General features: G+C 28.8%; 1 protein-coding gene across 1 annotated transcript in view; it reads left to right on the forward strand.

The window, feature by feature from the left end:
- Window positions 1–7554: 7554 nt before the first annotated feature.
- Window positions 7555–15291, forward strand: part of LOC100158793 (facilitated trehalose transporter Tret1-like) — an 8465-nt gene continuing 728 nt past the window's right edge. Inside the window, exons 1-4 of the mRNA XM_003245490.4 lie at window positions 7555–7685; window positions 7764–7899; window positions 10770–10955; window positions 13185–13997. Coding sequence (XP_003245538.1) covers window positions 7650–7685; window positions 7764–7899; window positions 10770–10955; window positions 13185–13997 — 1171 coding nt within the window. The 5' untranslated portion in view covers window positions 7555–7649. The remainder of the gene's footprint in view (window positions 7686–7763; window positions 7900–10769; window positions 10956–13184; window positions 13998–15291) is intronic.

The following is a 15291-nucleotide window of genomic DNA, read 5'->3' on the forward strand; positions in this document are numbered from 1 at the left end:
TATTGATATTTATAGAAAAATAAATTTAAATTAATCAAATACAATCCAAATGAGGACGGTATAACCAAGCTGGTTATCAAACAATTTTAATAAATTTTCATTTTTTTTCTCCAATTATTTTAGAAAGCACTGAGAATTTTCAATTTTGACCTCCTAAAAGTATCAACTAGATCCAATTCGCTTCCAAAAACATACATCCGGCATCGATGTTTATGATCAGAGCATTTTTTCTACTATAAAAGTGGAAAAGTTACAAACATTTTAAAATACCTCAAATAAACGTCTGAAATTATTAGACTGGACAAAATACAAATAAAATTGTAACTAATTTTCAAGCCCCCCCCCCCCCCCACTGAAAAATCCTGCGTACGCCACTGGAAACAGGCCAGAAACGGTTCATTGAAGTGTCAACGTGGTGCTCAACGTGTGCTGTCGTACAGACATTTTAAAGATACATAACTTTTTTCGTCGTTTTAGATTTCTTACGTGTTCGTTATTGTAATAATATGAAAAGACACATCAGCCGAGACAGAAATAAATGTATAGGTCAACGTGAATATTATTATATTATTAAATATTAATACTAGTTTGAATTAATCTAATGACTAATGAGGAACTCCCTCTGTGTACAACCTGTGGCCTTATTGCCTTAACCTAACAGTTGTTAATTTTATTGTTAAACACGTAATGACAAAATGCTACAAATATATTATTTACCTCAGAAAATACAATTCCATCCATCCAATTCAGACGCAACTTTAGGCCCAAACATAGAAAATATCAACAATATGATTAACGTGGGCGAATGTAAACGGTATTCATTAAGTGGAAAACTAATCGCATGAACTATGAATTATCAAGTATTAAATTGATTTTTTTTTTTGTTTAAATAATTGTAGATATTATACTTAATAACTCCAACAATACTGATAGTCAATGATATAATTATTCACGGTAAATTATTAGGGGCGGGTCTATAGGGATAATCCCCGGGTATGCCCAACAATTTCAATATTTTATTTTTTGTTATATATTTTTGTCTTGCTTATGACTGTATACGTATTGAAGTAATCTTAATTCGCGATTATAAAATAATAATATAATAAGATATAATATCATGCTTTAAGATTAAAACTTAAAAGTTTATCAATTATTGTGATAATTATTAAATACTAAATACAAGATCGAAAGTCGAAACTCATAGTTTGAAAATGATTACAATAACCGCGGGTTTCTAATAACTGTGATAATAACGATAAAAAAGATTAAATTACTTCAAATTGCTATCTATTGAAATAGAAATCAGTCAAAACCAGAAGAACTGTAAAATCACTGATGAATTTTCTATCATGTAAAACAAAAAACTAAATTTTACCTTATAAATATTTTATCGATTTATATTTACTTATAATTAATATATTCCTAAATCCTAAATAATAATATTAATTGTTTATAGCAAATTTTTCTGCAATCAAACAGTTATAAATTATAATATTTTTTACTCGCAAGTTGTTATGATAATATAATATACTATTTTACTAGATACCTACTCAAAACATAATAAAAAAGGTACATTTTTAAAAGATTGTTTAGTTTAAAAATATAATAAGTCTAAATAATTTATGTTTGTAAAGAATACATTTAAAATGTATTCAGAATACGCATTTAAATGCTTGGTAGAATTTGTATTTAAAATACGTATTCAAATATTTTCTTTTAAAAGTATTCAAAATACTTAAAGAAATACTTTTTTTAGTTCAATAACATTAATACCAATATCTTATATTACAATTATTAAATACTAATAACACCCATTAAATAAGATGAAAGACTATTTATAGATTCAAGGTAAAAGCCGATCCAACCAGTGGTGGTCAATGAACCTCATGATTGTCGGAAAATTGGTATGATAATTTTATGGAATATTGCCAATATTGGACTACGGTCGTTAAAAATCAGGGTTTCTTAAACTATAAAAAAACAATCATTTAAAAGTATCTGCACGTTAGATAAGTTATTTTAGGGAAATATTAATCTAATCTACAATGGCAAATGGCAATGTCAATAACGATGATTAATGATATTGTAATGGTTTCATACAACCTAGTAGAACTGCAACGTTTAGCTTATAACACGTTCCCACAATTTTATTATAATGAAAATGTTTGAAAGAATTGAAAAATACGTCATAAATCTAATAGTTTAATACCTACCTAGAGAAAATAATAAAAATATGCTTCACTTCAATAATACATTGATGAAGTATCAAACTATTCAAACTATTAATAATGACTAAAATAAAGAAAGACAATGGATTTTTTTAAATATCATAGGGAAACTATTGTTGTAACTATAGATACTAACAAAACGCTATCCAAACTTACGTTTCATTAGTTACTCAACACGTACAATTTGTGAACTATTATATAGGGTCAATCCCCCCCACCCTTGGTATTTTTTTTTTTGCTATTATTAAAGGATTCAAGTTTACATATTGTCGTATACGCCACGCAAAGGCTTGGTGTATATAACAGGTATATTTCGGTTTCCGATTCCCAAACCGTCAAACGAGTAAGTTATCGACACCTGCTCTATGAGCTTATTTAAATTCTCCTTTTGGTGACCACGATAACGAGTACTGCACAAAACTACAAAAGGATAATTAAACAGAGGTCCAAAAGGATTTACACTATACAACTCTAAGGTTACTTTACTCTCAAACAACTGACCCCAATAACGAGTTCTGGATGTCCGAGGGTGATAGATATCTTTAACCTAAACAAAATCTTACTCCTTCTCGACTGACCACGATAACGAGTACTGGACGAGAAAGTAAGTACTACAGTGTCTTGCTACCTTTTCTAAAAGTGTTGTTCACCATAAAAGCCTGAAATAAAACTTAAACACAATTTTCGGTCAAAAACAATTTTATTGATGCAAATATAAAACAATCATAAAATAAAACACTTAGCACGTGCTACAGTTTTCGCTTACCCGCGTACCTTTACGCTCCCGTAAAGTTCCACGACGACAGCGGGACTGCCTAGCTCGTGCCTGCGCATGTAGCGGTGTTATATGCGCAAAATATATTAAAGTGTCGCCTCAGCACATTTTAGCTTCATTGGACTATGTAATAATTTACTTATTCGCTAAATTATATTTATACATTAATACTATATAATATATATTACATACTAGCAACTAGCTGATCCCATGCACTTCGTTACCCGGTTAAATGTACAAACTGTATATGACTCAAACTATGTTCAATGCATTATAATACTCCGTGTGTGATGTTCTAGATTTATCTTAACTTTTCTGTTGCCCAGGATAAAAATTCTGATTCACAGCAGTACATTATCAGGTAGGAAATCTACCTGCGGTAGATCGCAGACCCCGTGCTGTTTGTACGTAATTATATGATTTAACTCTAAAATATCAAAGTTATACCAAGTTTGTCGTTTTTACTTATTTCCACCTACGAAGGATTAATATAATCAATTAATACAAAAACCTAACCTAACCGTACTAAATCCGATGAGTAAAAAAACCAAATTTAACCCTTTTTTAAATGAGGCTATCTTCTTCCCAGTGGTCTAATCTACCCACAAACATTCATTTATATATTTATCAATAGCAACCATAAGAAAAACGATTCTGAGCTGAGACGGTTTGTCAGTCTGGATATTTTATATTGTTATTATTTATTTTATCATGTAAATTGAATTAATATTATAATATCATAGCTGATCCCGTGCACTTCGTTACCCGTTAAATGTAAAATACAATAAAATAATATTGAATACAAATACATATACATATACATTTAAATATTAGACTGTTTTACGAAAGCAATAAATTTTATTTTTTTAATTACATCGAAAATATATTGTTAGAAACATGAAATAAAAATCTGTGTAAGTTAGACCTCTTATAAGTGAAATCGAAAAAACATTTGTCGTAAAACGTAACTTTTAATGCCATAGACGCGCGTGCCACGGAAACAAATAATAAAAAATAACCACATAGAGTGTATGTTGCTACGTGTCAACGATACACTACTGTGTGATTAATATTGTGCACTTAAGAGGCCATAACTCCGGAATTACTTATAGCACAGTATACAAACTTAGATAATAGCCAATTCTCAGACATATATATTGATAAAAATAATAATACTAATCAAAAAACATGCAATAACTAACCAATAGCAACCAATATAATATAATACACTATTATGTTTTTAATAATAATATTATTATTTTTTATATTATAGAACCAATAGCAACCATTTATAAACAAATATTAATTCTACTATAAATTATAAAAAACCTTGTTTGAGCACTTCTATGATTTTTTTCTGGACAACCCTTATCACTTAGGGGTATGGAAAATAGATGTTAGCCGATTCTCATACCTACTAAATATGCATAAAAAAATTTCATAAAAATCGGTCAAGCCGTTTCGGAGGAGAATCGAGACTAACACTGTGACACAAGAATTTTATATATATCTAAAATATTATAATTTACAAATGTATGATTGTCTAAGTTAGAATACAACAATATACATATAGTCACTGAATCATCAATCGTTTTAGTATTTAGGTACTATGTATTTTTCATTTTTGTAAATACAGTAAGAAAAAAACTGTTATTATTACGCCACTGAAACTCCGCAATGTCGTAGATAGTGCGTTTTCTGTATAATATGCGGATCGCACTCAATGTACCAGCTAGACACAGTTGTAAATTTGGAAAATAAAAACAAGGTATATTAAGACTAAAATACCAAAATCGATATATTAAATTATGGTATTGTCTTATAATAGTATATTACACGTAATCACAAATCCGTCTATTGAGTATCGGAAATCGGCATTCTATTATCTTATTTGTATGGAAAAACAAACAGTAGACATAAGTATCGATAAAGTAATTGATGAATTGGCAATAAAACAAAGAAAACTTGATTTTGTATTTTAAGTATGAAGTAATGAAAGTATGAGTATGTAATTATTATTATTTATTATAGTAAAAATAAATATTTATGATAGGTACTATTATTTTTGTACTAAATGTATTATTGTGTTATTGGACATAGGTGGTGATAGTAAGACGGTAATTATTAAAGAGTTAATTCTCTAAGAATATTTTTTGAGTGTAAATTAAAAATTGAAATTTATTTCAAATCGAATGAAAAATAATCAATATGTTATTGTTATTCACTAAAATTAATGACCTACCTCAGGCTTTGCCTCATCCCCTCCCTTTAGCAATTCCTAAATACGCCGTTGATAGTAGGTATGGCTATGAATGGATTATGACAAAAATATATGACCACATACCTACGTAGTCAAATTTATATATAACACGTTGTATACTGCAACCAATATAACAAATGTACTCATTAATGACTCTACCTTATCTGGTCCAACACATCATAACGCACTGGTTAACACACAAATCTCTGAATAGATCTTAAAATGCATGTAATAATTAACTTGATTAAAATAGGTTATTTGCTCTTTTTTTTAAATTGGAATTTTTAAGTTATATTCATCTATCCTATTAGGTATAATTTTCAATTTATACAACACTAATGCTGCGTAAAAAAAAATAATTTATTAAGTATATAATAATAAGCTCATAACTACTTAGTACCTACTGTATGCATAATATGCATTGCAATAAGTGGTAAGCTATGATTTTTGCTTGATTATGAATCTTTGCGTTCACCACGTATGTACACAATAATTATTATCAAGCAGCTACTATTGAGATCCTGCCGTTGCCTTGGATATAATATTGTGTGATGAAGTATTTCCAATGACTATCCCACCTAGTCCCAAGGTCAAATTATTTTGTTTGATCAATTATAAAAAAAATATAAATCATAAAAAATTATTGACATGACATGGTGGATTGAGAAATCTCAATATTGCAATCTTATAAGTTTAGTGTATATTTTACGTGTAATATTAAATGTTTTTACTTTTAGAATATTATGTGAAACATGATCGTTATATATTATACGATTATTAATTCAGGGTCGATAACCTCATATCGAAACAATTAATGTATTTGAAATCCGCTCTGACTTCTAAAGATAATATTATAATATCGACTCGGTTCACGCAATTTGTTAACACTGTTATTATTCGAATAATCCTGTTTATTCAGTGCTTAAACCTACTTAATAGTAATTAATAATATAAGACTATTGAACTTTCTAAAATCCTCATCTAATCATTTAAAGAATATCATTTAAAATTAATTTTAGATTTAAAAAATTAGTTACCAATTTTTTGGTTAGTCCCAGATAAGAATACATTCACAATTTCAGTGCAACCGTGTAATGTGTTTTTATAGTTTTCTTAAACAATTCTCTGAATCAATTTTATCCATTAGTAGGTACATGAAATGAAACACGTATTTTACGCGTCAAAGTATTTTAAAAAAGTCTTCACAAAGGAACTAGGATGTGGTTGAAATAGCCAGTATAAAGTACCTTGTCGTGTAATTTTTTTAGTTATCTAGGATACACATACATATATAATTTGGCGAAACTTACGTTTACTACACAGTACGCGTACACATAGTAACCAAAGAATAAGCCCGTGGGAACCATTCAACCATATAGATTTACATTTTACAATTAAATAAATTTGAAATTTATTTGGTACCAAACCAAATTTATCAGTATAAAACCGATATATTGAAAATCACAAACCTCCTACGGAAGTAACTAAAACAGTGAATATTTGTTCAAACTATTTTTCAAAAAAACTTGAAAACTTAAATATTGTATATTCTGTACTATTATGGCCGATGGTATTCTTCAAAAATATAGGTAAATCGTCGTTTGACAGTAATTAAAATATTATTATTGCTGTCATCCTAAGAATAATTATAGATTATAAAAATTAAGTTATAACTTATAAGTGTTGACTTATGAGTTATAAGTATTGTAGAACCAATAATAAATGCATCTTTTGTATATCATAATATTTTATTTTGAAATTGTTTCCTAGAGTAAAATTCTTAGCAACTTAATATTATTATTTAAAAAAAAACTACTTATACATTATATTTTAAGCTAGTCATATGAAGTAGAAAAAATAAGTTATATAAATGATGTAATGTTTCATTAATTTAATAAGTTCGTATACCTGCTACTTCCTTAAAAAAAAATTTCGAAAATTGATCGTATTCCTCTAAAGTATAATTAAGAAAAATAATTTTAATTTTAAGCACCTATATCCAAAACTATTTTTATTTGTCATTGAGTATTTTTTTTTAGTTTTATCTTTATAATTTTTTCAAGTGTTATAATAACCATACAATAATTTACATAATCATAGATATTTTTCAATTTTATAAATATTTTAAATCACTTGCTTATCTTGAATAACATTTTTTTATAATTGAGATTAATTTTAATCTATTTCATTATCCATAGATTTGAATATATTCGAGAGGTATTAAGTTATTAAAGTACATAGTATTTTGTATATAATAAATTGCATGCACGTTACTATTTTAATGTGTTTTCTATCGTGTAAAAGTCGTCATTTCATAAATGAGAATCATTTACCTACCAAAAATAAAAATAATTTATATTAAATTTCTTAAAAAATATTTTGAATAATGAAGTTTGCACAATTTAAGTGTCATTTACAACTGGTAAGTATAATCAAATTATACAATAAAATCACACAAGTTGTACAATCAATAACATTAACATTTTAATTTTTTTTTAAGCTATTTTGTTCAGTTTCAATAAGTTTTGTTGAGATTTTAATCGGTGGTTCATATGTATTTTCATCTACACTTTTGACACAACTTCGCGAACCTTCATCAAATATAAAATTAAATATTGAACAAGAATCTTGGATTAGTATGTACACTTTTCTGCATTGATAACTAAGTTTATAATAGTGGTGTAAAAAATAAATTTAAAAAGTATATTTGAGTAAATATTCGATAATTAAAAAAAAAATACCAATTGAGAAAAATGTGTGTTAACCACACAAATTTGTTTTTTTTTCAAAACGTTATTTTTCGTTTATCCGTAAGATGAGTTATTTTTTTATTCATTAGCCTCCCTCCCTCTTCCATGGCATTAGAAAACACGTTCAATTGACGGAGAACGGAGTATTCTATTCTATAAATATCTTTGAAAATACAATATTTGCATTTATTTTTTTATATTACAGCAAAACAATATTAATACGTTTTATATTAATTATTACACGACAAGAATAATTATCGTAACAACAATAAAATCCCCTTGGTTATTGTACAAAATCGTAAAATACTGTTTAGTATGTGTGTTAATATAAATACTCTGATACTCATAATTTAAACATAATAATCTTTTAATATACTTGTAACTTATTGGTAGGTACTTAAGTACGGAAAACCCATGTTCACAGAAAATGAAAGTAACGTATTTATAAACTATTCTGTGCTCAAGTGTGCTGCCACTTAAAATATCTCTGCCGTTCTAAGCCACTAAGCGATAACTCCAATTTTTCATAATCAAGGTTAGGTTTGGTGTCTATAGAAAAATAAACTTACTATAAATCTAATTTTCTAAAGAAGGAAATCGTAAATCCTAATCATATTATAATTACATTTAAAGAATGAAAAAACTAGGTAAGTACAATAGTTTTTTACAAATACAAAAAAATAAGCAATACAACTAATTTAGAGAGAAAAATACAATAAGTGACACAATGTTGTAGGGGATTATTTTTTTAGCCTTTCATACTAGACTAAATAGCGTATAGTCTATAACTACATTATAATCTAAATCGGTATACAAGTGGTAAGAAATTAAATAATTATTTTTTCTATGGATATAATATGAATACAATTATGAACAAAAGTTATTTAATATTATGTATAGTTTGTTGAACAATCATGTTCCAGTCATCACTGAAACAGGTAAGAAATAGCAATTTCCCTTCAAATCTAATATCAATAAATTATTTTGCCCGTTTTAATTTATATAGACTTTTTACTCATAAATCGTTTTACTTATTATTTAATACATTGCGAAATTAACTAGTATACCTACTTTGTGTAATTACTTTAGTAATTTTTTGTGGCTCTACGCCTATTTGTTTAAAATGATATTGAACAGAGCTCAAAAATTGGTTAATCTAGGCATTTAGCTATAGCAATAGCTAGAGCTAGATCAACTAAAACAGTAGGTAAGTTTAAAATTTAAGACACAGGAATTATTACTACAATTATTAAGTACTTAAGAAATTTGCTAATTTAATATAAATTATAATATAGGTACCGTCTAGATAAATCATATAATATTATCATAAAATTATATAGAACATTATAATTATTTAATACATTTTTCAATATGTTATTATTATAATATTTTGTGTGCAACATAAGGTAAGTCATTATATAGATAGGTAGTTTTTTTTATATCAGATGGACAAAACAAATTTATTTCATTAAATACGTACTTTAAGTAACATTGATTTTTATTTTTCAAACAATTAAAATTTTTATATAAATAATTTTTTTTAAAGGCTTGGTTAGTAGTTAAATAAAAGTGTTTTCCAATACAAAGGTATTGAACTATTACTTGGTATTTAGTTTAAATGTGTAATGTAATATCAAAAAATATTTTACAGTTATTAGGTATACTATAAAAATATATGGATTTACATATTTTCTCCATTGAGCGTGTCAAAGAATATCGGATTAAATTATACGGTAAGTCGGTAACTCATTTAGAATGGATTTACCTTTTTTTCTCTTCTGATTATTATGATTAAAAAGCAAGTATAACTTACAAACCTGGGCATAAACTAGTTAAAAAGTAAAAGTTAAGTTTATTTGAACTTTTTAACTAAACTTTTTTTAAATTTCATTTTCATTTACTTAATTTTTAATTTACCTGATTTGTATTGTTATGAATTTAATAAATAACGAGCTATTTTTAATCAAATCCAAGTTATGTGAATTTATAAATAATTAAATAATAAATAAAATACAATTATTATTGATAGGTTAGCATAAACATTTACTTTTTATTATATTAAACAATATTACTTATGGCCATATTACATTTGGCTATTTACATATTTAAAAAATATATAAAAAATAAAATAAACCTGAGTAAGTTTATTTTAAGTTTCTATATAACTTTTAAATTAACTGAGTTAAAACAATAAAAAAATAGGACAACTATTATCTTTAAACTATTTCAATTGTTTTCTATTAACTTCACTTAACTCAATTAAAAATTATCATTAACTTGTCCAAGCTTGCATATTTGAATAAACAACAATTCAAAAAAACTATAAGTAAAAAACAGATTTAGTGTCAAAAACCATTAAAACAACACCATTTTGAAAATCATTAATCGACGCATGTGCACAAACGATCTAATTTAAAGTCAAAAACATTTTATGTGTGATCTGTAAAGTCGATATTTTCCTGATACCTCTTAGTGGCTTAGCATGGCAGATTACTAATAATCATGTGCAGCGATGAAAAAATATTTGGAAACTACTGAATTTTAAATGATTAGGTATAGCGAGTATCACCCACATTGGCCACATTTTATATAATAAAAGCAAAAATTACGAGGATCAATGTACGCAAATAATACTCAATAAAAAAAAAATTATTTATCGATCAATTTTAATTATATTATATAGGTACACTTATCTGTTTGGATATTGTATACTTAGAAGTAAAAATAAAAAATATATGATTAAATTATTTTTTTAGCTAGTATTTCAATGCTTCTAACACCTGTTGGTTTAATCATAACTGGAATAACAGCAGATAGGATTGGAAGAATAAAAGCACTTCAAATATCTTTCATACCGATGACTTTAAGTTGGCTAACACTTACGTTTGCTAACTCCTATACAACAATTATGATTGGAAGAATTTTACTAGGATATCCTTTTGGTAAGTTCTATAGCTTAATGTACAGGTAGGTACAATATAAATTATGATTGAAAGATTGGGAAAATATTTTTAAGTAACCATTCGCGGCAGAGTAAAATAATAAGTTCTGAATATTGCTATATATTGACAGTTCATTTAGTATTCTAGCTGCTTTTGGTTTTTTGGTTCATTATCGTATAAAATACGAATAGGTGCAACCGGAAATCTTAATAACTGGTATCTACCTAGTTTTTATATACTAACATGTAAAAATTTAGTCGACCCCAATTGTTTCATTCACCTTAAGTATCTCTGTAGTGAGGCATTCGTTACATTTAAAAGCGATAGTCCAACTAAAGTATGAAAAAAATCTGAATAAATGGCCAAAATGTCGACAAAAAAGTTGTTTGTGCAATTGATTTGTTGAAAAAGTTGAAATCGCTATTTTAAATTCATATTTCGTTAAACAATTAAAAAATAATTACAATTCAAATTCAGTAATTAATATTGACTAACTTGGAGGCATTAGAGCGGATTGGTTTTTCATGTTTGTGGGAAATAAAGTTAGTAACGAGAATCATCGAACAATGGAGTTAACCAGAACCGTATTTAGGAATTTGCCATTCTGGGGCAAGAAAAATAAACGCTTTATTATACCCAAAAAAATTTAGTTTTAAAATATTTTAATTATGTTATCATAATAATTGAAGCTAGAAGTTAGATTTTTTTCAATGTTTAATACAGCCAAAGCATGTAGACGATTATCATTCATTACCTACCGATCTAAGATAAATGTATAATCTTCCCAGGGTTGAAAATGATCTTTCCTAAGAACAATCGTTTCTGGTGTATACAATAACATTCTAAGTGCGATGTCAACATAAAGATAGATTATTTATAAATCTTTAGATCTTACCTAACATAACACTTAGGTCCCAGATAGTTTTTGTAGCTTTATCTTTAAGAGATTAAATAAGACATATTATAGGCATACCTAATTATCATAAGTATGCCTCTTTTCGTTTGAATAACTCCGTATTTGTACTAAGAATGTATTTTATCTAAAATAACAGTAAGTATTTATAAATATATGTTTTCTTCTTTTGTTGTATATCTAATTTATATTCTAAGCCACACCTTCACGTAATTCATAATCTCGATCTTCAAGTTATCTTTTATAATATTAATTATTAGAGAGGATTAAATATTTAAAATATAATTTAAAAAATAGCCTCCGCACCCCTAAATACGGCTCTGGGCATTACAATGAATCGTAACTTGTCATAAGAAATTTTTTTGTCATGTGGATTTTTATGACAATTTATAAGAATAAATCCATCTATTAGTAGAGATTTAAATGCAATTATAAAATTAATAGGCAATATTTTTAAAATCTTAAATCCGTCTATCATAATTCCAAAATAATATATTTTTCTATATTTTAGAAGGTACATAATAAAATATTACTCTTTCTAATACAACTAGGCATATAATTTTCACAAATATCCAAAACTTAACTTGATGTAAATCTGTCAGTTTTTCCTCATTTCTAAAAATTAAGATTAAAATAATAGCTATTATTTTGAAAAAATTGAAAAAATCAGTTGAAAATTTTTTTTGATTCATGAATTTACCCGAATTGTTAAAAGATTTTAGTTGAAAACAACATTTAACTTTACCGGTTTTACACAAACAATAAATGTTCAGGTTAATACCTACGGAACTTTTGAAACAAATTACCTGTATACTATTGTACATACAATTCACAAATTTCAGAGGACTTGACAATAATTATGTAACACATATTATTACGCCTAAGTATGTGTACAAGTCGTACCTACATTAAGTATTAATTTTAAAGGCAATTTTCCCTGCAACGTCAAACAATGGAACAGTACGTAGTCATGCAGCTAAGTGCTGACTATGTCCAGATAAGCTGACTGTCTAGACGCTGAAGGAAATACGTAGCTTAAGGCTGAGCGCACACCAAAGTAGAGGTATTTTTGAATTAGTGTGCACTCGGCCCAAGGATTAGTTTTCAAACTTTATGAAATTCAAACCAAAATTTAAAAAAAAATTTTATTTTAAAAACATCTTTATAAGTTCGAATATAAAATTGTAGTTTGGGTCTGGTTTCGAATTCGTGAACATATTTTATGTTCGATCCACCAATAATATGATTATTATGTATTACCTACCTACCTGATATATTATGTACGTTGCAATCAAATAATAATATTATCATGACAGGCGTGAGCAGTTGCATGTGCCTGTACATCGCCGAAGTGTTTCCGGTCCACCTTCGGGCGCTGCACACGGCTGGGCCGTCGCTATTCGTAGGCATAGGCATGATGCTGGTGTGTGTACTGTCCATGTACTTCCGGTGGCAGACAATAGCAGGCGTGCTGTGTGCATTGAGCGTCGGTGGCTTTGTCGTGCTGTTCTGGGTGCCGGAACCGTCAAAGTGGCTCCGGGCCAAAGGGCGGGACGCCGAAGCTGATAGGGTGGACGCGTGGTTCGACCTCGGCCGCGTTGACCCAGCCTTTGCCCGGTCCGGTAGCGGAAATCCTTCCAGGGAGGTCGGCGTAAATCGCTCCGGCGATGGCGGAAATCCCTCCAGTAAGGCGTCGTGTTGGTCGTTGTACGCGCAGCCGACTGTCTGGAAGCCCACACTCGTCACGCTGACGTTCTTCGTCTGTCAGCACTGCAGCGGCGTGTACGTGCTGATGTTCTACACGTCCGACGTGCTCCGGGATTTCCGATTGCCGTGGGACAGTGCCACCGTGGCCATATTCCTGGCGGCCGCACGCGTGCTGGGTGGCCTCTGCTTCGGCATGCTACACCGCATCAAGCGCCGCAATCTGCTTGTAATCTCCGGCGCCTTGATGGCCGCGTCGCTGGCGTTCATCATTGCGTATATCACGGCATTCCAGCACGTCGAACACCCGCCGTACGCCGGCACGGTGGTCGTCGCGTTCGTCGCGTTCATGTTCTTCGGTCTACTGGGCATCGTTCCAATGCCTTGGATACTCAGCGGCGAGGTGTTCCCAATAGCGATTTCGGGTAAGCATCGTCCCGTATAGATTATATTATTATGTAATTATTATAATCCCAACGCGTCGTGAATGTTTGGGTTTCGAAAAATAATGACTTCCTGGATTTTGGTGCCATCTATCTACAGTTGTCAAGTGTAGGTGCAGAGTCTCCAGATTTTCCATCTCTGCTGACAACTCTTGGACAACTGAGAAAAAGAATAGAAAGGACCGTCGGTTTATAGTTATACTTGACATGTTACTATATGTTAGTCAGAGCTCGATACGAGTTTTTGTTATCATTACGACTTCATATAACCGCAGTGGGGGGGAGGTTGATTGGTTAGATGCATACTTCAATTTTATAAGACATGTAATTGGTACTTTACTAAATCGTTTTGAAACCCCGGCATTCTATGCTAGTAAATTCACCTAGTAATTAGTATAATCGACCCTTCGGTGGATCATGATATTGATCTATTAATTTTTAGTGAACCATTAAAGTAATCAATTTTTTTCATTCATCTCAAGTCTCGACATTATAGAATGGAATACATTCTATGCCTCAAAGTTAGATAAATAATAATAAATATATTTTGAAGATGTGTGCTTGTTGTTAAGTATATCTACCTAAAAAAATTTATCTGCATTACCTATATTTAAAATATGTATAATGAAAATAAATTTATAAATAAATAGACACCATTTTAAATGAAAAAAAGTAATCAACAAATTAATAAAATTAAAAATTGTCTCAGCGAATTACTCTAGTTTATAATTGATATTCACAGTTACTTTATGATAATTTTATAAAATATACAATTCAATACATGTAAATTGTAATATAAAATAAAAGCATAAGTATGTAGTTGGTTAGAAACACGGTAAATACTAAAACAATTGTATAATGTGTCCCAGAAGTCCCGTATCACCCTTAGTAACTCCGTGGAAAATCAGTATATTGAAATGCAATTTTTTACAGTAATAAGTATGGAAATTCTGATTGAATAACATAATACAGTCAACTCGCGATATAACGAATTTCAAGGGACCGAGAAAAAAATTCGTTAAATCGAAAGTTCGTTACATCGAAATTATATTATACCGCGATATTTTCAAGGGACCGGTAGTTTTATTCGTTATATCAAGATTTTCGTTCTATCGATATTCGTTATATCGCGAGTTGACTGTATTCGATTTTTTTTTTCAAAAATTCAAAAATTATCAAAAATTTTTTTTAGGAAAATAAATTTATTAAATTTCCAAGATAGCCATTTTGTTGATCATATTTTTTAAAACAGTTAAAAAAAATATATATTAAAATT

This window comes from Acyrthosiphon pisum, chromosome X (genome assembly GCF_005508785.2).
Source record: "Acyrthosiphon pisum isolate AL4f chromosome X, pea_aphid_22Mar2018_4r6ur, whole genome shotgun sequence".
Taxonomy (NCBI): Eukaryota; Metazoa; Arthropoda; class Insecta; order Hemiptera; family Aphididae; genus Acyrthosiphon; species Acyrthosiphon pisum.